Below are 27,316 nucleotides of genomic sequence, written 5' to 3' on the forward strand. Positions count from 1 at the left end.
CAAAGGAACACAATACTCTTTGATGAGAGGTAAAACAGATTATGCAAACAGACCTAATTTGGGCAGCAGACCACCAGGAATAAATTTCAAGTGATTTGCCCACCATAACGAAGTCACTTCTAAGTACTTTTGTCTATACTGCATAATCTGATAAGAAGAGACAGGGACAGGGACGAAAGATTGCAGCAATTTTCTATTGAAGAAATAGAATGCAGAGGAAGAATTATTGCTATATAGAGTAGTCAAGCTGGTGGAGTGGCTCAAGTGGTAGGAGTGCTGGCCTAGCAAGCATGAGGCCCTGAGTTCAAACCCCAGTGCTACCAAAAAAATAAAATAAAATAAGAGTAGCCAAGTAATTTTCAGAAACAACCCATTTTTATATCTGATTTTTTTTAATTGTAGAAATGTCACTTTAATTCTTTGTTGCCAATGCAGATGGAATAGCATTTGCTTCATTTTTCAGAATTACCTTCAATCAAATTAGGGAATTTGGGCTTTGTTCACTCTTGAGACTGTAAAATTGCTGATCTCCAGGACTGAGTATCACAGCTTTGGTTGATGTTCACTGCCCCAGGGTCATGTGTTGCCTTTAATTTTTGTCGCAAATAACTCTACATTGCTGGATCAAATTTTATGAGAGTCCATCTATATCATATTTAGAAAGTAATTCAAGAAAATATTTATCTGATTTCCAAAGGAAAAATACATTATCAAGCATAAAAGCAAAGGAGGAAAGCATAAAGGAAATGGTTGATAACCTTGACTACATTAAAATGATTATTTAGTGATATTGGAAGCTGTTTAGACATGCTACTATTTTTTTTTAAGTTTTAAAAAAAACAGCATAGGGGTGGGTGTGGTGGCTCGTATTTATAATCCCAGCTACTCAAAAAGCAGAGATTGTAAGGATTACAGTTCAGACCCAGCCTGAGCAATATAGCAAGATTCCACTTCAACAAAAAAGCTAGGCATGGTGGTATGCACCTGAACTCCCAGCTACATGGGAGGCATAAACAGGAAGATGGTAGTCCAGGACAGCCTGAGCAAAAACCATGAGGCCCTACCCAAAAAATAACTTAAGCCAAAAGGACTGAAGTCACGGCTCAAGTGGTAGAGTGCCTATCTAGCAAGCATAAGGCCCTGAGTTCAAACTCTAGTAACACCAAAAAAAATCATGGACATTGTAATTTCATTTTTGTAAAAACTGCATCTGAAATATACCAAATCCTAAAACAGGAGAGGGTTATTTATGGGTGATCTTTATTTTCTTCTTTATGCTTTTCTGAATTTTCCAAACTTTCTATATTAAATAGGAGCAAAAATGTTTCTTTTTAAAAATAACTTTAACCCAAACAAAACCAAATATATTTCATTCTCAAACTAAATTCAGTTGTGCTTGAGTCAGATAGGAATTCTTATAGGAATTTTAGGAGCAGTGGTTGGACTTTGTTTTTCTCAAAGTTAGGTATAGGCAATGCCAGAGTTTGTGAGATGATTGGAACTGAGAGTATAAAATGGAAATACTTTCAGACTTTAAAGATACATCTATACAGGTGGATCTGATTTGACCCTGTTACAGAAAGGCAGTAGTACAGAAAAGAAGAAAAGCAAAGCTAAAATTCCCTTAGTTTCCCAGGTGAACCACAATGTTCCTCTGCTGTCTACATAATGCAAACTCCTCTTGGTTATACTAGAAAACACCCTTCTACTGCACTTTCCCACCCATCTATCCTCAGCACCACAGTGACAGTATTCCTAGTAACAAAATCTGACATATGATTCCCGCATGTAGATGTACTATGGAGATGATTCAAAATCCCAAAAAGAAGAATAGGAGGCTTTCAGAGAAAGAACTTATGGGAGGGGATTAGTAGTAAAATTTGGAGGCTATGATGGATTGCAGGTATAGGACAGAGCTCTAAGAAAGAGTTGGAGCAGTTTGTGGGAGAAGTCCAAATGGGAAAAGTATGAATGGGCAGGCTCTTTCTTCCAGGACCCAAGAGCTTTCCAGGAGATACTGTCTAGATGAATATGTCTTTCAGTCTCATCATCACATTATGTCTTGCTGCTTATTAAAGTTAAAATATACAAATGGCCAATAAATACATTAAAAAATGTTGAACAGCCTTAGCCATAAGGGAAATACAAATCAAAATGGCACTGAGATTCCATCTCTGATAGTCAGAATTGGCAATCATTAAGAAAATAAGCAGCACAAAATTGGATACAAGAGGGCAGAACAGGGAGGAGGGGAAGGGAAGTGACCCAAACAATGTATGCACATGTGAATAAATGTAAAAATGATAAAACTTTTAAAAATCATAGGCCAAAAAAAAAAAACAAAAATAAGCAACAAATGCTGGAAAGGTTGTGGGGGAAAGGAACACTAGTACAACCACTATGGAAATCAGTATGGAGGCCCATTAAAAAATTAAAAACACAACTTCCATATGATTCTGCTATAACACTCTTGGGTATATATCCAAAAGAATATAAGTCAACATAAACAGAGACACCTGCACAACCATGTTTACTGCAACCAAGCTATGGAATCAGCCAAGATGCCCTACAACTGAAGAATGAATAAAGAAAATGTAACAAACGTAAATGAAAAGAACAAAATTATGTTATTTGCAGCAGAGAGGATGAAACTGGAGATCGTGACGTTGAGTGAAATAAGCCAAGCTCAAAAAGACAAATATCACATTTTTATTCATATACAGAATCTAGACCTGAAATAATAATAATAATGCTTGATTGTAAAGGGGGGAGTGTTTGTGGGGGGAACCAGTGGAAGGAGAGGGTACGAGGAGGTGAATATGATTGGAGAACATTATATATATATGTATGTATGAAAAAAAGCATAATGAAACTTAGAAGATACTGTTAAAAAGGGGTGAGGAGGAAGAAGTTACGAGAGTGTAATACAGTGGGTGAAGGTGATCAAAGCACACGATACACATATATGGAAATATCACAATGAAACCTCTTTAATTAATTATGCTAATAAAAAAGTAAAAAATAAAAATAAATAAATAAAGGTAAAAGCATGATGCAAACCCTCAAATACCTCAAATATGGGTATGAAACTCAATCAAAATGTTTGCTTAGGAAATGTATCATGAAAAAATAGCCCTTCTTAAGAAAAGAACTTATATTGCATGTCTAAAATGTGCCCAAAGTCACAAAATAAGTAAGTAATTGAGAGAGTCACTAAACCCAGATCAAATGTCTAATGAGTTCAGCTGAGTAAACAAATACCTCTTTGTTCTTAATTACATAATGGAAGATGGCTTATCATTTGGAAATTTTTTTAATGATCTAACTCTGTTTGCTGCCATTCTGAATAATTAGAATATTTTGATTTGTGTTCTATGAGCTCTTACCATCAGTGGTTTCCCATATTTCCATCCTCCTCTATTTCCCCAATTCTTTTCTTTAATCCTTTATATCCCCAATGTATCTCTTTCTCCCCCTCTCTACAGTTTGTAATGTCTTATACATAGCAAGGTCTATATTAACATTTGCTTAGTTTCAATTTAATTAAGTTGAAATTCATTGCATCCATTGCACTCCACTACCTAACAATTGAGAATGTTCTGGTCATTGTTTACACAGGCAGTCCTCCTGTCACACAGTAACACCAGACTAAGACATGGACCAGGAAATTGAAACAGTACAATTAATCTTAATAACCAGTGAGAGAAATTGTTCTGTGACTCTTACAGTTTTTGGTAGAAATATTAAAACCTCTCTTCCTGTAAGTTATAAATATATTTGGAGATGATAAAAATAGTAAAAAACAGTATTTATTCATTATGTTGTCATTTAAATCATGAAAAATACTGAAAAGTAAATGTCTTTTTTTTTTGTAAAAATCCTTATCAAGGGTAGTTTGGATTCTACTTGTCTTTGTCTCTCTGTATTACAACATGAAATAAGCATCTTTTGAAAAAAAATTTGCCCTTTCGTAGTTGGATCAGCTTCCTTTTTCCTTTGTACTTTCAATGTGGTAAAATACCTCTGAGAGCGCCTTTAAAGTGAAATGTTGCCAGCGTCACTTCTTCCAGGATGTTTTTACTCTTCTCAGAGCAATCACTTCCCTCATCTAGGTTGGTAGGTTTGTCTGGCTGCATCACTGTGTTGGCAATGCCAACATTCTCAGTCAGCTATTTGTTTTAAACTCCATTTAGATTTGGTCAAATTTTATCTCCAGCATTAACACTTTTCATTTCTTTGCTGCATTTTCACCTTAGTTGGACAATTTTCACTTTCTATCATTCAGTTTTGTAAACTACCATATAGGTTTACCACTATTAAATAAGAGGTAATATAATTACACACTTTGCTGTCTGTGTGTAAATTGAATAAGGGATGCACAGTGACCAGTCACCCACTGAAGAAGGTCACAGACCTTGATGTGCCTCTGGAATGTACATAGGCTTTGTAGGCTGAAGATGTAGCAGGCTAACTGAAAACTGCACTGTTTGTGGAAGGGCTGGTGTTATCTAACCAAACTGTATTAAATGAAATTTGTGTATATCAGAACCATGCAAAGAAAGGATACCTGTACCTTCCTTTAGTCAGGTGCTCTACCACTCAAATCCCTCAGCTGTACTTTCTTTGACGGTAGGTAAAACATTCTTAAATAGAAGACTTGAAAATGCCACCAACTTGGTACTGCCTTCTTCTTATGAATAAATACAGCTAGCCATTGTTATCATGCTGTCTTAGTATAAAACTTATAGAAGTGTGAAGTGACATAACTTCGGAAAAAGAGTGAACATGCATCCAATGTCATATTCTTCCTAGTGACACAAAACATTTCAAATACTTACCTCTATTAGAGAACATAGATAATATTTTCAGTCTTCACCTGCCCCATCACTGTGGGTGATTAGAAATACAAAATAACTAAGAATATGATTTTCAGTTCTTCTTCATTCACAGAGCCTGTTGTCCATGTAGCTCTCAAACTGTCATTTAATTGGCCATCTTGTACTTAACGGCATCTTACAGTGTGATGTCAGTTACCTTTATAGATTAAGCGCCCCCATTCCCGCCTTTTTTTTACTTCCCTAGAAAGTCTCCCTTGTTCTAAGTAATTCTCCCAGCATTGAATTTTAAATATCTCTTTTGTGATTAGATGCACTGACTGTGGTGCTGAAGCATTTTTTGTCCTAAATACTTTTACTTCACTGTAGACCAAGTGAGGACGTTTTTCTGACTGACAATGATTGTGCCCCTGCTTTTGGCCACAACTGTGACATGTTTAGTTCTTCCAATGTGCCCTTCATTGAATGTGTGGTTAATATTTTTTAGGTCCTGTGCAGAGATTCTAATGGAAAAACAAAAAGAGAGAAAAAAATCTTAAAAGCTACCTTTTAAAAGCCAGTAGCATCAATCTTCAAAAAGACCCCTGAATTCTAGCTTTTCATGGAACTCTCAGTAAGAAACACCCAAACAAATCCAAAAATAGTGAACAGGAGAGAAATTCTTCTGCTTAGCTTTGTTATATCACACAAAGACTTTGGTAATGGAAAATTTATCTTCAATTTTGACCAAGATGTATCTAGTAAATTCTGGTTTATGACATGTATATATATATATCTATGGGGAAGCCAAAATCATCTTGGTTAATTGTCAGACACCAAATAGATCCATTCTCTGTCTTTCTTAATTAACTTCAGTAAGCCTCTAATCTAGTATCAAACATGTCTTCCACTTGCCTAACAGAAGATAATATTCAAAACCTTCTTTAATATCTTTTTAATTTTTATGATTTTATTAGCATATAATAGTTGTACAGGGGGTTACATTGTGATACTTACATATGTGCTTACAGTATAACTTAGATTTACCCTCGCCATCATTCTCCCTCTTCCCCTCAATTTCAACAGGTTTCATTCTTCTATTTTCATATATGGATACAAAATGCATCCACCATATTCACTCTCATTCCCCCTTTCCTTGTGCCCACCCCCTCTCACTGAAACCCACCCCCAAAAAGGCTTATTTTTCCCTCCTGCCCCTCATTTTTTAAATTAAGGGTATATTGATAGTTCAAGGGGATTTTACGTTTATACTTCAGATCTGTATATATTGTGCTTTTACCAAATTAACTCCCTTCTGTTACTCTCTATCACCATGCTCCCCTAAGATCTTTCAATTTTAAAATCAAAATCCATTTTGGTGAAGCATTTTTAAAACAAATTGAATTGAGTGCAGTTCCTAGGGATTGCCACACTGAGGCATGTGGTGCATTGTTTTGTGACTGCTTTCAGTTCAAGGTTACCTAGGTCCTGATAAGCAGCCACAGTAGTCAAGAAGAGATGCAACTAGACTAGTTAGCATCTTCTTTTTTGTGTGTGGGTGCTGTATATTGATTGCCAAAAAGAGTTCTTCTCATTAGAAGAAAAGTCTTTATGATGTTAGGATAGGAAATAGACATATGGTCATGTGGTTTCTAAAAACACCCACCTAACCCATAAAAAAGAAATTATCTGTGTCCTATTACTTGAAGCATTCAGGCAAGACAGTCTCTCAATCATCCTGTTCAGTATTTAGCAATCATCACATTGTGATCACTCTTGCTTTGTCTGACCAGATGGAGAATAGTTGCAATTCTTAGAGAGTTATAAAAATCACAAATATAGCATGTGCAGTACAGTGACTCCCTGCTTGTTTGTAGAAGGAAGAACACATTCTGGCAAGTCTTGGAAATCAAATCCTTCCCAAAATAGAACCTAAAGAATAGCTTCCTTGATTAATATATTACCTAAAATGAAGATCTTTAAAATTATATTAATGGCCTCAAAATATACGAAGCAAAAATTGACAGAAATAAGTAAATGTCATAAACTCAAAATAACAACATGAGTGGCTATTTGCATAACTTTCAGTGACTAAGACAGCAGAAAAAAGTTTAATAAAGATATGGATTATCCAAGCTCCATAATAAACTTAATATGTGTGTATAAAATCCACACTAAAAAATTAAATATTGCATATTCTCTTCAAGCAGAACTGGAACATTCAAAAAATTGACCAGCTTGACACTGGTGGTTCATGCCTATAATCCTAGTTACTCAAGAGGCAGAAATCACAAGGATAGCAGTTTGAAGCTAGCCTGGACAAATAATTCTTGAGACCCTATCTTAAAAATACCCAACATAAAAAAGGACTGGTGGAGTGATTCTAGTTGTAGAATGACTGCCTAGAAAGCATGAAGCCCTGAGTTCAAACCCCAGTACCACCAAAAAAAAAAAATTGACCCTATACTAAGCCACAAACAAGGCTCAAAAGATAATAAATAATCTAATAACATAGACTGTATTCTCTAACTGTAATGCAGTTGTTAGAAATCATTTGTTACTTAGATGTAGAACATGTTTGTAATAGTGGAAATACTCTATGGAACCCAGGGAAGGAGGGAAAGGAAAGGAGAATGATAGTCAAATACACTACATCTGTGCAGTGGATGATACAATGACATGTATTGAAAGTTGCTGAATAATAGGGGATGGAAGGAAAGGGGTAAGGACAGTAATGGAAGGGATTGAACTGACCCAGGTAAAGTATACTCACAGCTGGGATACATTGAGAAACCCCTTTGAACATCGACTTTGTAATTAATAATGAAAGACAGGACTGTAAAATAGGTACAGTGGGGAGGTTCTTCTGGGAGGGGGAAGGGGAATGAAGGAGATGAAGGTGAATACATAGCTGATGGACTTCATATACTTACATGAAATAGAAAAATGAAGCCTCTTGCAATGGCTTTAAGTGAGGCAGGAAAGGGGTCAAGGGAGAAAGATGGTGGGGTGATCTAACTAATTGTATAATGTAAGCCTATTTGGAAATGTCACAATGAATCTCCCTGTACAATGACTGTATAGTAATAAAAATGAAGGAAAAAAGAAGCCATTTGTTTAAAAAACTTTTTAAAATCATACTTAGAAATAAAAACATTTACAAATAACTCATAGATTTTAAAAATGAAGAAAATTTTTGAATATTTAGAACTGAATTTAAATTTTGAATATTTAGCTGGCTAAATATTCAAAACATACATATAGAATGCCGCTACAGTAGTTCTGAAGGAGAATTTAGTTATACTTTTAAATAAACATATTATAAAAGAATAAAGTCTACAAATTAGTGAGCCAAGCTTCCAACTCAAGAAATTGGAAAAGGAAGAAAGAGTTAAAAAGGAAAAAGAATGAAAAAGAGCGGAAAACAATGGAAGAGAAAGCAAAGTGCTCTCTCCTACTGTGTCTTTCTTTTCTATTCAATTAATTTCTTCTTTAGGTCCAAAAGGTTTTAGAGCTGAATTCCACCACCAGGGAGGTAATGATTCAAATATATTTCAAAATATTCCCCAAATCATAATAGAATCATATAACTCTGGTACCAAAACCAGGCAAGTACAGGCTTATCCCAGAAATACAAGGATGGTTTAATTCACTGAAATGTATCTTAACAGCAACCAAATGATTGTGTCAATACATGAAGAAAAATCATTTTCTCAAATTCAAAATCTGTTAATGACAACAAAGAACAACCTAAGTTTAAAACAAATGTCTTTAATGTGATTTACCTGGGTCTCAAAATTAACGTGAAAGGGGAGTCAAAAATAGCCAAAATAACTTGGAATTAGAGTAACACAGGGAAACAAATCCTACCAGTCCCATTAGAGGCTGTGTAAGCTACATGGTGGGAACTAGGCAAATGAATACACATCAAAGTGCATTAGAGCAATTCCACCCACAAATGAAAATTGTTACTTGACAGAGGTAGTAGCATTTTAACTCCTTTCATTCACTGCAATGAGAGTGTTAATCGATTTAGAGAAAAAATGCCAACAGTTAGTAAAGTTGAGAGCATGCAATCTCTCAACTAAGTAGATTATAGATCTAAATAATCTATTCTTAGATACATATCTTAAAGAAACTCTCACATTTGTCTAGAAAAAATGTGCAAGAACATTCATTGCAACATGCTAGTGAAATACCAAACATAACCTAACTGTTCAAAATACATTGACCCAAAGTAAAGGATCAATCTATTGTGTATTTACCTATATCAGAATACCATTTAGCAATTATAATGAATAAACTGTCAATTTAATAAATATCAAAAATATATTGAGATAAAAGCAGACTGCAAATTGACACACAATCTCATTTACATAAAGGTTCAAAGTATACACACAATATTTTATGCTATTTATAAATCCATATATGTAGCAAAACATAGTATTACATGGGAATGAACTTCAAATCTAAAATAGGGATTACTTTGGTGGAAAAGAAGAAAATAAGATCAGGAAATGACAAAAAAAAAGTCTTTAGTTTTATCTACAATATGCCATTTTTTTTAAGATTTGATAAATAAAGCAAGATGTATATTCCTTAAAATATATTGTAATTATAAAAGGAAGTTAGTCCTGAATAACCAACAAGTCAAAGATGAAATCAAAGGAAGATTCTGTAATACCTTGTTGGAGGCTTGGCTTAAGCAGTAAAGCATCTGCCAAGCAAGTGCAAAGTCCTGAATTCAAATCCCATTCTGTCAAAAGAAGGATCATATGACAACGGAAACACAACATATCAAAATTTATGGGATGCAGCAAAAGCAGCTCTAAGAAGGAAGATCATAGCAATAAATGCCTTCACTGAAAAAGGAGAAGGATCCCAAATAAATAGTCGAAGATTGTGCTTCAAGAAAATAGAAAAAGAAGACCAAACTAGAGGTCCTTAGTTTAATCAAACCCCCATACTGCTGAAAAACAAAACAAACTAAACCCAAGGTTAGCAGATGGAAGGAAATAATAAAGATCAGAATCAAATCAAATAGAAAACAGAAAAGACAGAAAAATCAATAAAACCAAAGTTGTCGTTTTGAAAAAAGTAAACAAAGCCAACAAACCTCTAACCTAACAAAGGAAAAGATTCAAATGAAAATGGAGACAATGCAACAGATACCTCACAAGTAAAAAGGTTAATAAATGACTATTAGGAAAACTGTAACAACAAAAAAAAAGACTGGTTAACCTAAAGGACATGGATAAGTTCTTACAAAAATATCACCTGCCAAGACTGAATACTGAAGAAACAAAGTTTGCATAGACCAATAACAAAGAGAGTGAAGTGCCAGGTGCCAAATCCTGGCTACTCAGGAGATAGAGATCAGGAGGTTTGAGGATCAAAGCCAACCAAGGCAAATAGTTCGTGAGACCCTACATTGAAAAAAAAATCACAAAAAAAGAACTGGTGGAGTGACTTAAGGTGTAGGCCCTGAGCTAAAATCCCTGTACCACAAAAAAAAGAAAAAAAAAAAAATATATATATATATATATGAATTGAAGAAGTACTTATAAAACCTTCCAACAAATAAAAGTCTGGAATTAGATGACTTCATGGCTAAATTCTACCAAATGTTTTAATTCTTCTTAAATTCTTCAAATACTATGTACACATGTATGTAAATGCAGAAGTGATACCTGTTGAAACTATTCCAGGAATGGGGGAACGCAGGATAAAGGAGAATGGTGGAGGGGGTGAGTTCAAGTATGATATATTTGACATGTTGTAAGAACTTTTATAAATGCCACAGTGTACCCTCACCCAGCCAACAATAAAAAAAGAAAAAGAAAGAAATAGAGCTAGAAGGAATATTCCCAAACACATCTTATGAGGCCAGCATCACCTTGATACCTAATCCAAAGAAACCATAGGAAAACTAAAGGCCAGAATCTCTGATGAACATAGATGCAAAAATCATGAGTAAAATATTAGCAAATCAAATTCAGCAACACATCGAAAAATTATATATCATGATCAAGTGCAATTTATTCCTGTCATTCAAGGGTGGTTTAGAATACAAAAATCACTGTGATATGGCACGTTAAAAGATCAAAAGATAAAAATGACATGATCATCTCAATTGGCATGGAAAAAGCATTTGAGTAAGTTCAGAATCCTCTCTTGATTAAGAAAAACTCAACAGTTTGGATTCAGAAGGAAAGTCAACATAATAAAGCCTCAACATAATAAAGGCCATTTATGAAAAACCCACAGTTAACATCTAATCAACGAGGCACATCTGAATGCATTTCCATTAAATCTGGTAAGAGACAAAAATGCCCATTCTTACCATTTTATTCAACTTAGAACTGAAAGCACTAGTAACAGCAATTAAACAAGAAAAGGAAATAAAAGGCACACTGTAAATCTTACAGGGTAAGATGGCAGATTGGAAGTTTCCTTTGTGCAACTCTGTGAATGAGAAGAGTCAGGATAACTATGTTCATACAAGACAAAGAGAAGAAGAGTATCAGGAATCAAAACAGAAGTGACAGAACAGCTTAAAAAGCATGGAGATGCAGAAAGGAAATGCAGGGAAAAGTGGGAAACAGGCCACAACTCTAACCGTGGCTCCCAAGGGAAAGTGGAACCCCAAACCACAACTGTAGGGTAAACCAGTCAGCACTGGCAACAGACTGAGAGTACTAGCATTTCCCACAAGCCTTAAATCCAGTGTGGGTATTTGGTCTGACAGAGACTCTTCCTGCGTGGCAGGCAGGCCCACATTGGAGAAAAAAATGCATTGTTGGAGTTCTGTAGCGGTGCCATCTTGAGAAGAGGCCTATTGTTTGAGACTGCATTACTCTAGGGACCTGAAAACAAGAAATTTTTATCACAAGTCAAGAAACATGGGGACACCTTGCCACAGTGTATGGATGGGAGATTGCCACGGGAGGCCATCATGAAGAGGATGAGTGTTGAACACAGACCCACTGAGAAGGTTAGGCAGCAGAGACCTCAGGGTACACAAGGGGTGGTGGTCAGTAGCCCCACCCTCTGTGATAAGGAGTAAACCCCACTGCCTGAGGATTACTGCACAGACTGAGTTCTGAGCCCATGGCCAGCAGCTCACTCAGCCTCCGGAAGCTTCCTCCCTGCTACATGTGGTTTGCTGCCAGGTGGGAATAAGAGCTCTGACCCCAGGTGCATCAGATCATTTGATTTTCTCCGTGTCTTCCCTCCTGCAGGGTTGGTTTGCTGAAGGGCCGAGTCTGAAAGCTTTGAGACCAGCAAGGAGATTGCTGGGTTCCCTTCATTCTCCCCCTCCAGTGCACATCTCAGTGCTCTATTTGCTTCTCCTACTCTGACACACTCAGGGGACACCCCTCAGAACTACCACTACCCCACTACCTCCACCCCAAGACCTGGTAGATTGCAATATTAGAGGACCCAGAAAGAATCTTCTCCATTTTTAACCTATTTTTCTTTTTATTACATTTTTTAGTGTTGTTTTACTTGATTTTTTTAAAAGATTTTATGTTTTTATTTTTATTCCTCTTCTTACCTTTAGCTGTATTATGTATTTTTTCATTATCTTTTACTCTGGTTCTTTTCTTCTTCCTCACATTCTTTTCCTTTTATCTTCTTTTATTTAACCTCACTTCTTCATACATTTTCCCTTTCCCTACCCCCCCTTTTATGTCATCATTCTGTTATTATTAGCTTACCTTTATTAATTTTTAACTTCATAGTTTATACTATTTGTACCACTTTCTCCTCTGTGGTTATTGGTGGTATGGTAGTTGATTTTAATAGATTTTTATTGTACTTCTACATCTGGTTTGCTCTGGTGCTATAGCTATTATGGTAATTTGCTTTCTCCTCTCTGAGTGGTACTGGGGATTGAGCCCTCATGAAAAGACGGCTCACTAAAAACACCTCCATGTAAAACTAAAAGATAGATCCATTCCAACAAATGTGCCAATTGTAAGAGAGAAAACAAGAACTATGAAAAAGTAAGACAGCAGGACTCCTCCAAAAGTTCATAACTTATTCAGAACTGCATCCAAAGATAGTGAAATGTGGAAATGCCATACAAGAAATTTAAAAGTCTAGTTTTAAAAATAATCAATGGTCTCTAAAAGGATTCAAGTAAATAGATGAATGAAGTAAAGAAGTCAATGCAAGATGTGGATGAGAAATTCAGCAAAAAGAGATTCTGGGAAAATAAAACAAATCCTGGAAATTAAAAGCTTATATATCAAATTTTAAATATTCAGTGGAAAGAATTGCCAATATACTAGTCCAGGTAGAAGAAAAAATATCAGGGATTGAAGACAAAGTTGAGGGATTATTACATTCAGATACCAATAAAGGAGAGAAAATGTAATCCTGACACAATAGCAAAGACTTCTGGGATAACCCCCAAGGGGTTGGAGAGTGTCTCAAGTGGTAAGAGTACTTGCTTAGCAAGCATGAGGCCCTAAGTTCAAACCCCAGTGCCACAAAAAAAAAAAAAAAACCAAACCTACCAATCTGTGGTGTAGAAGAGAGAAGTGAGATACAGACTAAATGCATATAAAACCTATTCAATGAAATTATGGCAGAAATTTTCCTATATGTAGGGAAAGAAATGGACATCCAAGTACAGGAGGCATTTAGAACCTCAAATAGATATGACTTGGAAAGAACCTCTCCATGTCACATAATAGTTAAAATACTAAGAGTACAAAACAAAAAAAGAATATTGAAAGCTGCAAGAGAAAATGCCAAGTTCCTTACAAAGGCAAAGCAATGTGCAGATTTAACACAACCCCTATCCAAATTCCAGAGACATTCTTCACAGAAATAGGAAATGCAATCCTAAAATTCATATGGAAAAAAAAAACACCTGAATAACCAAAGCAATAGTGAGAATGAAAAAGTTGGAAGCAGGACACTTCCTGATTTAAAATTGTATTTCAAAGCTGTAGTAATCAAAACAGCATCATACTGCCATAAAAACAGGTATACAGACCAATGGAACATAATAGAGAGAAATAAATCTGCATATGGGATTTGAACTCAGGGCCTCATGCTTGCTAGGCAGACACTCTACCACTTGGGTCACAGGCCCAGCCCTTTTATGCTTTAGTTGTTTTTTTGGACAGGGTCTCACACTTGTGCCCAGGGCTAGCCTGGGACTGTGATCTTTCTAGTTATTTCTCCACGTAGCTGGGACTACAGATATGGATGATCATGCCCAGTTTGTTTGCTGAAATGGGAGTCTCACTAACATTTTGCCTGGGGTGGCCTGAAACTGTGATCCTCCTGATCTCTACCTCCCAAATAGGTGGAATTACAGATGTGAGCAACCACATCTGGCCCCTGCAATTAACTAATTTTTGACAAGGGCACCAAGAGGACACAATGGGGAAAGAAAATTCTCTTTAATAATTGCCTCCACTGTGTCCCATGAAAGACTTCTGCCAAGCACTGGAGAATCTCAGCTTATTGAGGAAAACAAAACGCCAGGATTCATACAATTTCATCACCTACTAGTGTGAGCCATTAGACAGTCAACAGAAAGTTCGTTTATACGTGGAAGTTCTAGCAATGCTAGCTGGTCAAAACATTATTATTGAGCCTACAAAAGAGAACAAGAAAGAATAGTATTGTTTATCAACTTGGATAATCTCATGGATATTTAAATTATATGTAATAAAATTTGTATTTAACCCCTATTCTTGAATATAATCCTGTTTGTTTTTCAGTATTATCTGTAGTATGATCAGAGTTCAGAAACACATTGTATTATTAGATTCCTCTCTGTGAATAGAACTCTCAACAATACCACCTATGATGGGTTGAGAAATTCTACTTAAATAGGTATAAAAGAAGACTGCAATTTTAAGCCTTTGATTGGAAGAGGGAAATGGTTGGTATCATCACACAGTTGGTTATACAGATGAGTTGTATAGCTCCTAGAGATCTCCTGTATAACATAGTACCTATAGTTAACAATACTCTATTGTAGATGTAAAATTTTGCTAAAAGGGGGCTAGAAGTATGGCTCAAATGGTAGGGTTCCTGCCTAGTAAGCACAAGGCCCTGAGTTCAAGTCTCAGTACTGCCATAAACATTTTTTTTACTAAGAGTGTATATCATACATCAAGTGTTCTTGTCACACAAAAAAACAGTAAATAAAGAGGGCAAAAAGAAATTTCAGGAAGAGATGAATATACTTCTGGTGCAGACTGTGGTAATAGCTTCATAGGGACATAGTTGTCTCTAAAATCATCAAGCTATATACATTATAAAGCTATAGCTCTTTGTATGTCAAACATACCTCAAAAAAATTTTTTTTTAGTTGTTAAGCAGTTTAAATTTTATTGACCTCCCAGTTAAAAAAAAAAGTTAAATTTAAGGTCACACCTCTAAATTTGATGTACTATATATAGATCGTGCAGAATGAGTATGAAGAGATACAAATAAGTCCATGCGCAAAAAGATTTACTACAATACAGAATCATCTTCATAAATACATATAAAATTCTTATGAAGATAGAGGGGACTGTCCAGGTTTTCTGAGACACTGTCCAAAGTAATTCAAGGCACAAAATGTACACCACTGTGAATATACACATTCTAGACTTTGTGCCTCTGATATAGCCCATCAAAGATTTGGCTTTGACTTATAAAACCAGATGTACTGAATGAGATTGCATTTTTTTGAGTGAAAAAACCACAGACCTATAAACATCATGTAGATAATTACTCCAAAATATGGAGAATACAAATACAAGCACTTTATTTTAAAAAGCAAACAAAAAAAATCGGTGTAAAATCCAAAAGTATTTAAATGCTTCCAGTTTGAATAATTCGATTAAGAACCTATACAAGTTTGTTCCCAGAAGCTAATGCATCACTAGTCTCTACTAAGGAAAATGAGTTCTAAAAATAAACATGGTTTTTAGCATTTCAATTTTTTCTATTTATGTAAAAGCCTAGCGAGACTAATAATATCCAATAGCTTCAAGATAGCTAATCGATTTTACCAATGTTTGTCCAGGTTTATTATATATACAAGGAGAGTACATATAATAATTTCACTCTATAATTTCTTATAAAATAGCAAGTAAGGAGTAGACATAGGAGATGAAGATGGGGAAAGAGAATTCAAAACGTCTTTCTCTTCAGTAACTTTCACTTCAGAATCATCAAAAAGCAACCACTTCCCCTCATACTCCTTTAAGCTTTGCACTACATACGAAATTTTGTTTTCAAATCCACTAATGTTAACACCTGTTTGGTCACTGGATTTCTTGTTTCTATCAGATTCATGGGTCCCATTAGTATTATTAGTCTCAGAATTTCTGTTTTGAATTATTCTTTTAATATGGTGAACATTCAATCTAAACGATAGAAAATTAAACATAAGACTCCTTCTCACATTGTGTCACCCAGCCACCTCCCCAGAGGCAATCATTGTTATAAATTTCCTGTGTTCCTCCAAGATATTCTGTACATAGAAAACATGCATCAAAAAGAACTTTTTTAAAAATCCATTCTAACTAAAGCAGATACCTTAAAAGCAACTGAGGCCAATAGGAAAAGGGGACCAGGAACTAGAGAAAAGGTTAGATCAAAAAGAATTAACCTAGAAGGTAACACACATGCACAGGAAATCAATGCAAGTTAACTCCCTGTATAGCTATCCTTATCTCAACTAGCAAAAACCCTTGTTCCTTCCTATTATTGCCTATACTCTCTCTACAACAAAATTAGAAATAAGGGCAAAATAGTTTCTGCTGGGTATTGAGGGGGTGGGGGGGAGAAGGAGGGGGCGGAGTGGGTGGTAAGGGAGGGGGTGGGGGCAGGGGGGAGAAATGACCCAAGCCTTGTATGCACATATGAGTAATAAAACAATTAAAAAATTAAATAAATAAATAAAATAAAAAGTCCATTCTATAGAAATGGTATTTCAAAATATCCATTTTTTTCAACTTGACTTAGTCCATACTATGGTTTTCTATTTGAGTCTAGATCTATAATGAAAAGTCTTCAGACCTGCAGTCAAATATAATGTAAGTAATACATAGTCACAAGAATAAGCCCTCAAAGGAGCCACAATAAAGACAACAGAGATGTCTTGTCCATTAAATTTTTCATTAAAAAGTCAGGAGCAAAGAATAGAGTCCCCTTGCAACAAATTCCAGGGCTTGAAGTTGGTACCAATTAGACATAAACACTTAAGTGACACATATCTAGTCTGCTATGACATATCATATAAGGATACTGAATACATGTAGGTAACTATTTTGTCTACCATTAAATGGAATCTAAAATGAACTGATTATAAAAATGCATATCAATACTTATTACTTTCCTCATGAACTTAAAACTTTAGCCAAATACTGCCCACCTAATGTGTTTTATCAGCTTTGCTAAAGTATTATAATAATAAGGTTCAACTCAGATGAAAGTCTCAATAATGACTTGTGATGTTGAAGAGCATAGTTTGTGTGAGCTTATTACTTTTCTAGCACTGTATTTAGTATTTCTCATTGATAGATAGGATTTCTGATGCCCTTTCTCCCCTGCCCCAACCCATATTTGGGATCCATTCATAAGAAAAATGACTCTTTTGTCTTTTAGGCCCTTCTTACATACAGGAGTGACCCAGTCATGAGAAAAATGCTGAATCATCTTGATTTCTATATTATGCCTGTGTTTAACGTTGATGGATACCATTTTAGCTGGACCCACGTAAGTCGCCTTGCCTATCCAATTTTTAAAAAAGGATTGAAGATGTCATAAAAATAGTCATAGGACGGCAAAGTAGCTTGAGTCATTGTCGAGATGCAGAAGAGCTCTTCACTTTCTCCCCATCGGAGCACCAACCTCGTGATTTGATTTGATATTCGTATGTTGCACTTGTATAAGATTTCATGTAAATAAACATTTTTCTACCAAACAAATCACGAACAATCACTAGCCTAGTCCAATCCATTCAATTTTTCCTGTGAAGAAGTAAGACATGAGACCAGCAGAAGGTAGGAGACAGGAAGTTCATGCAGAGAGTGGAACCTGAGCCTGGGTGTCCACTGTGAATCCAGTCCTCTTTGTACTCACTCCTGTGCTCTTCTACTCATGGAAGAACCCTCCCTCAATGAGGCAGCTCCTTCTCCGACTGAGCAATGAAGATGCATGAGAATAACCTCCTAAGCGTTTTTCTCTCTGGCTATGTCTAGGATCGATTCTGGAGAAAAACAAGGTCAAAGAACTCAAGGTCTCGTTGCCGTGGAGCTGATGCCAATCGTAACTGGAAAGTGAAATGGTGCGGTAAGTTTGGGACCAATTGGGACTCAAAACCAAAGGTTCCTGCAGGTATCGCTCTGCAAAATGAAAAGCCGGGAGCACTCTACTGGGAGACTGATGTTTTTGCATATGTGAAAACCTAATAAAGCACAGTAGCATCCTTGCCTTGCCCAACATGTGTGAGGACTTGGGTTTGATCCCCAGCGCGCCCACGTGCGCACAAACACACACACCCCACAGATAGCTATAAAAGATTTAAATCTATCAACCCAATCCTGAAAATTGAAAATTTAAACATAGATATAGAAGCAGAAATTTGAAGAATGCTTGCCACTCATAAATTAAAACAGGAACTGAGATTTGTGATTATAAGTTTGGTTAAATGTTTCATCCTTTCATGAGAATAACACTGATCCTGCTTTTATCCATCTGTGGTAATCAAAGTGGTTCATCCCACCAATCTATGAGCCACACATTTATTGCTCACTCACACCAGAAATGGATTTCTGCTGTGTTTCATGTTTCATTGAATGACATTAATCACCTTTCAAGTAGAAGGAGAATAAAGAAGCAAACAGGTATGGGTGTGGGGGTGGGATGAGAAAAGTAGCCCTGGCTAGTATACCTGCAACAGAAAAGGGAGAGAAAAAAAAGTATTGTAAAAATGAAGTTGTAAGGAGCTGCCCTTTAGCTCCTTCAAAATCCAGACCCTTGTGTGACAGAAAGCCTTTCTTCAGTCCCCTAGAAATGAGGCCTGTCACAAATGTATTCATTCACCATGCTTTGAGCTCTGCACTAGATGCCACTTCCCCCATACCACCAGCGTCAGAAAGAATAACTGGGCATAGATTTAGACTCCTCCATACAACTTGCCAGGCGACAGTCCTCAATTAGAACTGGCTAATGCCAACATGGCGTAGCTGAAAAACCTGTCTCTGAACTAAGACAGACATGGTTTGATTCTGCCATGGGTGATTTAGGCAATTTTCTTTAATCTATGAAATTAGAGGAACACCCACCTCATGGGGATCTTATAGAGATTAAAGTACTTATGTATGTGAAATGCCTGGTTTACTTTCTAGCTCCATACAGTGATCTAAATATCAACGGCCTTCTTTCCCTATATCCAGGACAGAATCACTACGCCTCTGAGCCTTAAATCAGCTTCTTTTCTCTGCATGATAAAGAGCAATCACATTCAGTTTAAAAAATGCTTATATTTATGGGGAAAAGAAAAAGCATTGCATGTGATATTATAGATGGCTATTTAGATTTAGAAATTATTTTCTCCGAGCTAGACTAACACACAAATATGTTAATATTAATCCACTGCCTGAATCTTTGTACCCCACCAAACCTAAGAGGTTATGTTGAGCCTTAATCTCCAAAGCAGTAGTTTTAAGAGGCAGGACTTTTAGGAGGTGATTATGTCATAAGGATCGAGCCTACGTGAATGGAATTAGTGCCCTTCTAAAAGAGGTTAAGGGGCCAGTCCCCAGTAGTTCATGCCTGTAATCCTACCTACTCAGGAGGCAGATATCAGGAAGATTGCAGTTTGAATCCAGCTCAACCAAGTAGTGTGTGAGACCCTATCTCAAAAAAACCCATCATAAAAAAGGACTGGTGGAGTGGCTCAAGGTGTAGGCACTGAGTTCAAGCCCAAGTCCTACAAAAAAAAAAAAAAAGTCGAGGGAACTGGTTTGGCCCTTCTGCCATGTAAGAACACAGATAGAAGGCTCCATCTATGAGAAAATGAGCACTTACCAGATATTGAATCATCCAATACTTGTTTTTGGACCTTCCATCATCCAGAACTGTGAGCAATAAATTTCTGTTGTTTATAAATTACCAAATCTGAGGTATTTTGTTATAGCAGCCAGAATGTACAAATTTACTCCCTAACTCCACTATTTTTTTTTAAATCTCCCTTTTCTTTGCTGGTGCCATTTGCATACTTATGCCTCTGTGGCTGTTTCACTAGTTAACAAGTGCTTGCACCATGTGTATGTCACAAAGGTGCCCATAGTCATCTCAGTTCAGTACACTAAATGGAAACTGAGCTGAGAAACACTAGCCAGCTCTGCCTGTGAAAAGTTAGACTGTCGTTTATATCCAATTACAAGCGAGTGCCTTCCTTCTCTTTGTTCTTCCTTCACCCAGAATGTTTTCTTCATACATAGTCCTTCTTTAATTTCTTAGTTTCAACACTGTCCCTACTAGAATTCCTCCAGCTTTTCCATTTTAATCATTCTGTTTTTCATGTGACTCAACACTCATGACACACAAGGGATTATGTCAAACTTCAGTTGCAAAATGATACTGATAGAATATTGTAAATGGTATGCACATGCAGGCAGCTTGGCTAGGACTGTCTACCGGCCCTAAGTCCTCCAAAGCAGATTCAGCTAATCTGATGGGCAGGAAGCCCATCAAAGCTTCAGATCCAATCCCTCCAGTGATGTGCTCAGTCAATGAGACAGTGCACCATAGCCGAGGGATCCATTCTTAGCTCAGGAGGACTGAAATAAGTGTGAAATCCTATAAGTAAACCTCCAAATAAACATCCACAGTATAAATGCCCAGGAGCATTGCAAACACTAGCGTCAACATCAAGCTGACAAAGCAACTGTTTCTTTCTCTTAAGTCAGTGAATCTCAGATTTAAAGAGCAGAACATAAGAAATGCTTCTTACCATGAAAAACCTGCAGACTCCCATATGGCAGTCCTTATGCTTGAGTGCATGAGCTTGCGGTAAATAGACGGTTGAGAGCAGACACATAGAAACAGGTACACCTTTCCAGTACTTCATAGCTCCCTGAGGGACCTCAGGCCATGAAATGAATATGATTGCTCTGAAAGTCCAGCGGAGTAGTTATGCAAACCAGGAGTAAATACAGAAACATTACTCACTCATTTGCCAGAGTTGACTGAGCCCATGCTCTTTGCCAGACACTGCATTTTTTTCCCTCTATTCACTCTTTTAGAATATGCTGTGAACACTGTTTTTTTCTAATTTGGAACAAATCTGGGAGAAAGGCTAAGTTTTAACCCTTGAATAATCAAGTGTTGCCCAAACTTAAATTACCAACATGTTTGCAAATCATATTTCTGATAAGGGACTTATGTCTATAATATTAAAAGAACTCTCACAGCTCAATAACAAAGACAAATATCCCAATTTTTTAAAAGCCCAAATGATTTGAACAGGTATTTCTTCAAAGAAGACATACCTATGGAAATAGCACATGAAAAGATGTTCAACAAATGCACATTAAAACCAAAACAAGGTACCTCTTCACACCCACTAAGATGACTATAATTAAAAAACAGACAGCAATAAGCATTGGTAAGGGTGGGTGTGAAAAAAATGAAACGCTTATACTTGCTGGTGGGACTGAAAAATGGAGCATTTTCTTTGGAAAACAGTCAAGAAGTTAAGCATAGAGTTACTGCATGGCAGAGCAATTCCACTCCTTGGCACATACCCAGGAGAAGTGAAAATGTTGATCCACATAATGACTTGTAAGTGAATGTTCATAGCAGTGTTACTGAGAGTGGCCAAAAAGTGTGGGGGGCTGGGAGAAACTAAATGTCTATCAACCAATGAATAGGTAAACAAAATGTGACAAGTCTGCACAGTTGGGGAAGACATACAGTTTCTCTTCACACTCTAGTAGCTGGAACAGACTCCTGTGACAAAACGAAGATTGATAAGAGAAGGACAAGCAAATTTACCAACACATCTAGTGCACGCCACCCAGCAGAAACCTCAAGGGAAGGTGGTTCAGAGCAGTGGCTTAGAACTGTGACTCAGACAGCACCTTCAGCCAAGAACAAGTTTTAGAGAAGTAGTAAAACATAGGAAAGCAGTTTTAGGCCTCTCGAGGTAGGAAGGCAAAAGTAGTGATAAATGGTAGTAAATCAGGGTTAGTTTGTAAGGTTTGTTATGTGGACTCCTTTGCTGCTGTCACAGTAGACACAGCAGCTCACATCTCAGTGATCAACTTTTGTCCTTCTTGCTAGAAGGGGAGGAGGGGTTATCCTTACAAATTTATGTCCTGACTTTAGACAAACAAGAGGAGGCCAGAGAGCTTTTCTGTATCTGCTTCTTAACTGTCTTCAATTTAGCAATCCTTCAGATTTGGGAGAAGCATATTCCTACAATACAATTGTGTGTTATCTGTCCATCAAAAAGAAATAAGGTACCAAGACATGCTGCAATATGGATGAATCTTAAAAATATTGTGCTAAGTGAAATAAATCACAAAAGATCAATTATTGTATTGATCCATTTATATGAAATTTCCAGAATAGGCAAATCCATAGAAGCAGATAGTAGATTGCTGATTGCCAAGGTAGGATGAGGAGAGAAAGGGACTGACTGCTAATAGGTAAGGGTTTTATTTTGGGATAATAAAAATGTTCCAGAATTACATAGTGCTAGAGGTTGTGAATACACTAAAAACCATTGAATTGTACACTGTTAAATGGTGAATTTTGTGATATGTGAATTATAGTTGCCGTAAAAATAATAAAACTGTTATAAAAGAATGTTAAATTTCCATTTAGGAGCAACTTAGGCACTTATTAAAATGTAGTGGTTCTTAGCCAGGCATAGTGGTACATGCTTGCAATCTCAGAACTCAGGAGGCTGCAGGCAGAAGAATCATAAATTCCAGGTCAGCCTGAGCTACATAGAAAAACCCTGTCCAAAATGAGGGAAAAAAAGTGTGTTGTGTGTGTGTATAAACACATACATACTGGTCTAGGTTGTACAGATATCTGGATAGCTCATGTGTGGTAAAGAGAGAAACCATTACATCTGGTGGCTTCCAGCCAATGCCTATGAAGTAACAATAAATGACCACTGGCCTAGTTTCTAAGAGAATGGGTTCCTTCAACTAAAGGGCTTTTGTTTTGAGAGAATTAGGCTAGTTGAAAAATCTAAGCTGAATTGTTCTGAAAATGTAAGGAATTTCAGAGGCTAAATCTGAGACAAGAAGAGGAGGAAAAAAAGAGAGGTAACCTTGTTAAACTATCTGGGAAGGGAATTGAGGACTCAGAGATGTCTACGGATGATTTTAATTAAATCTTTCTGCAAATTATGTAAATTCTCTTCAGTGGTTCATATCAGTCATACCGTATATGATCTATTCACTTGCTAAAGATTTGTGGAATTGGACCTGCTATCAGGGATGTGAGAAAGTACTGGGTCTGACCCCCAGGAAGGCTCAGGGAGAGATGCAATCCACATCAAGTTTTGGAGACCTGAAGCCCACAAGAATGTATGAGTCACAGTCATTAGAGATTTATAGACAAGAGCTGAATAACTTTTGGCTAACTTTTAGATGCGATTAAATATCTACTAGATAGTGGGACTAGACCCTTAAGATTCCTGCCACCTCTGTTGGTGATGATTCTAACACATCATACATTAGCCCAATTTTAAATCAAAACAAATTTAGTAAGCACCTTCTATAATGCAAAGTGCCACAAACTATATCAGAAAGTCCTAAAAGAATTAATGAGTTCACACACAACTCCCAAGGAAATATATGGGATTCTGGAGAAACACAAAAGGAAAATCTGTTGACTTAGCCCATTCCTTACTTTATAACCAATTTAATGTAAAAAGATACACTAATCACCTAACATCTTCTGTTAGAAAATTGATGAGCTAAATTACTGTGCTCATTTGTACTTTTATTAAAAGAGTTAAGGGATATAGGATTCTGGAAATACAGAAATTTAGGTCATAAGAGCTTTGCTCACTGTTGTCGTCGTCGTTGTCGTTGTTGTTATCCTTATTATTCTTTTAGAAATAGGTGTTGTGGGTTGAACTCAGGGCCTTGTGCTTGGTAGGCAGGCACTCTACTACTTGAGCTATGCCGCCAGCCCTTTCTGCCTTGGTTAGCTTTGAGATAGGGTTTCACTTTATGCCCCACTTACCTGGACCATGATCTTCCTATGTAGCCTTCCCTGCATAGCTTATTTGTCAAGATGGGGTCTTATGAACTTTTTGCCAGGGCTAGCCTTGACGTGCCATCCTTCTGATATCTGCCACCCAAGTAGCTAGGATTACAGGCATGAGCCTTCTTGCCCAGCTCACTGTTATAAACGTATTGCAAATGTTTATTAAGGATTCATTGTGTAGTAAGAATGTACTGTGTGGCCTGAATCTGTCATTGGCAGATACTACTTTTATCTTATTTGACTGATGAAGAAACTAAGAGGGAAAATGGGAAACTTGCTCAAGAGTGCCAGGATGTGAGCTACAGTGTCCCTGACTGCTTCCAGCATCCCTGTTTCTAACCATAGCTCTGACTTCCTAGGGATCAACTTGTCATGGGCACTGTGTAAAAATGTTAAATAATATGTGCCTACAAAGGAATTGTTTGGGTATCAAAAAATAACAGGACTGTTTTCATCCAAAATTATGAAACCCAGACTAGAAAAAGTGAGAGACTGGGAATGTGTGGTAAGAGGAGGAAAAGGAAGTTCTCCCAGGTGCCATTTTTGATCTTGGCCCCATGGGAGGTCAGGAATATATTGGAAATTCTCCAGGAAGACCTTTTTACCTCCCTGCCATAGCTTGGTACCTTTCCATGCTGGCAGATTTTTTTTCATAGCCTGCACTTTCATTGAAAACATCACACTTTGAGGGTTCCAGGTGTGTGCCTAGGACTTGTATTCCCTTCCTGACCCCCTGAGTCCCCCACATGACACTGAGACAAGGCTGTGGGTCAGAGGTCAGCAACCACCCAAAGCCATCTGCAGCTTTTACTTCCATTTCCACCATTCTCAGTCCAGCTCCCTCTCCATGTTTGACTCCTCAGGAATGCTGTTGGGACCTTTGCTGTGTATTTCAAATGGTTCCTTCCTGCCTTCCTTCCTCCCTTCTTTCCTTTCTTTTTCCTGTACTGGCATTTGAATTCATGGCCTTATGTCTGCTAGACAGGTGCTGTACCACTTGAGCCATGTCCCAGCCCCTTTTGGCTTTAGTTACTTTTCACATAAGGTGTTGTGGGGTTTTTTTTTAACCCCCTGGGGTGGGCCTCAGACTGAGATCCTCCTACCTATGCCTCCTGAGTAGCTGGGATTATAGATGTGCATCACCATGTCCTGACCTTAAATCATTTGTACCAGAAACTTTTATCAAAATATCTTCCACAATTCTGTCATATTGCCAGAAAACCATGCTGTCATTTTTGACACAGTTAGAATTAATGCTGGCCTGACTTCTTCAGATGATTTTAGGACCCAATTATGTCTAAAACAATCTTACCTGCACCTAATAATACAAAACCCACCAATACCTGACAACTTTCTTCTTTCTTGCCACTACAAGTAATAATATTACAAAAGCATAATATCGCAGTTCAAAAAAGGTGTGTAGCTTCCCTGTATTTATTATTCTTATTCCAAAAGTAGTCTTTTAGATCCTATAGGATAGCTCTATTGATATCTGGTGAGAACTGAATGAATGTTGAGACTTATAAAACAAGTGATCTTAAAGATTCTTCTGGTTTCATTTTTAATGTGTTTAAATTTCTCTTAGGAGTCTGTAGTGCCTGCTATGGACAGCCACACTCCATCCATTCCAGCCTCTCTCCAGTGTGCCTTCTAGGGTGATAAAGACTCATATCCTAGAACTCCTGAAGCCAGGAACTGGAATGTGATTGAGGTTCTACCGCTTTGGTGCCCTTGGGTGGCTGGGAGTGTGGAAGGAAGATGGAGTCACTGCTGTTTGACTTCCACACTCCCTCCTGCCCTGCACCCCGTGGGGATGGGGGTTTACATGGGTGGCTCGTCCTCATCTCAGAAGAGGCCGTGGCCCTCTTGTGTCTGCACCATGCCTCTTGAAGTGGTCCAAGAAGGCTCAAATTAGAGTTTCCTTCTCAATGGCTCTGAATGACATTTACTAACATTTTTTTTTTATTTTTAAACCCTCTCTGTGCTTCAGCTAGCCACAATGGATTCTGTGCCCTTTTGTGAAATCTTGACCAATAAAGAAACTCTCATAAACATTTCATTTCCCACCTCATATCTATGATCTTAGTCAAGCATTCTACTCTTTCATAAACTTTGACATTCAGCTCAGGCTACATAGCAAGACCCAGTCTCAAAAACTGAGAGAGAGAGAGAGAGAGAGGAAGCATTCCAGCATTCCACATAGGAAACACAGATGGAGGCCTTGAGGAAAACATGTAACACAATGGAGTGTGATTCTGTACAGGCAAATATGTACAGGATCCTGTATGGCTAGGATGAAGGATGAGAGGCGAGGACCCCATGGTGCAGCACACACCAAGCATGCTGAGCTCCTGTGCTGTGCTGAGCTCTGAAGATTTGAGTCTAGAAGCCATGCTATTCCAGCTGGCATTATAAGTATATGGGGTTCTGTCACAGAGGAAGTCACAAAAAGTCACAGCATACCTTAGGGCAATCAATTTCATTGAAAGATTTTGAAAAAGGAATTTTTTTAATCAAAATAAACCCAAATATATAATTGAGTGAATTGTATAATTCACATAAAGTTTTAAGGTAAGACAACAATGTCAAGGAAGTTCTGAACTGGCTTTGCCAGTTACAGGTATTTTGGTGGAAATTTTGAAAAACACTGGTAATTAAGAGCTTCTGTCAGCTATCTTTCTGTTACTATACTGAATTCCTGAGACAATCAATTTTTTTAGAAGTTTATTTTGGATTATACTTTCTGAGGTTTTGATTCACAGTTGACCCTGTTGTTTTTTTGTCCTCTGGCAAAGCAATGTATCATGACAGAAGTGCACAGTATAGCAAAACCACTCATCTTATGGACTAGAAGCAAAAGAGAAAATAAGGAAGGCCAGGCTCACATAGTCCCTTTTAAGGGCACATCCCCAGTGACCCAAAAGACCTTCCCCCTGTGCCTAGCCTGTTAAAGATTCCTCCACCTTCCAATAGTGCCATGGACTTTTAACATATAGTCCTTAAGGGAAGTCTTACACAAATCATAGCAGAACCTTTAAAGATTTTCCAGCTGAAAGAAAATGGCTGACCTCTGAGTATCATCTGAGCAGGACTATCCAGCTGAGCTCAGGAACCTATAGCAGGACCATAATCCAGGAGGCAAATGTGCAGATGGAGAGGAAAGGCACAAATCAGGAATGCAGAAGCAGCAGCATTCACCAAGACACCAGTGAGATGAAAAGACAAAGTCCAGGAGG

General features: G+C 37.3%; 1 protein-coding gene across 1 annotated transcript in view; it reads left to right on the top strand.

Annotated features, from left to right (window-relative positions):
• The window catches only part of Cpa6 (carboxypeptidase A6), a 354,550-nt gene that overhangs the window by 297,213 nt on the left and 30,021 nt on the right, over positions 1 to 27,316 (top strand). Inside the window, exons 7-8 of the mRNA XM_074066936.1 lie at positions 17,445 to 17,555; positions 18,041 to 18,131. Coding sequence (XP_073923037.1) covers positions 17,445 to 17,555; positions 18,041 to 18,131 — 202 coding nt within the window. The remainder of the gene's footprint in view (positions 1 to 17,444; positions 17,556 to 18,040; positions 18,132 to 27,316) is intronic.

This window comes from Castor canadensis, chromosome 3 (assembly GCF_047511655.1).
Source record: "Castor canadensis chromosome 3, mCasCan1.hap1v2, whole genome shotgun sequence".
In the NCBI taxonomy this organism is placed as follows: Eukaryota; Metazoa; Chordata; class Mammalia; order Rodentia; family Castoridae; genus Castor; species Castor canadensis.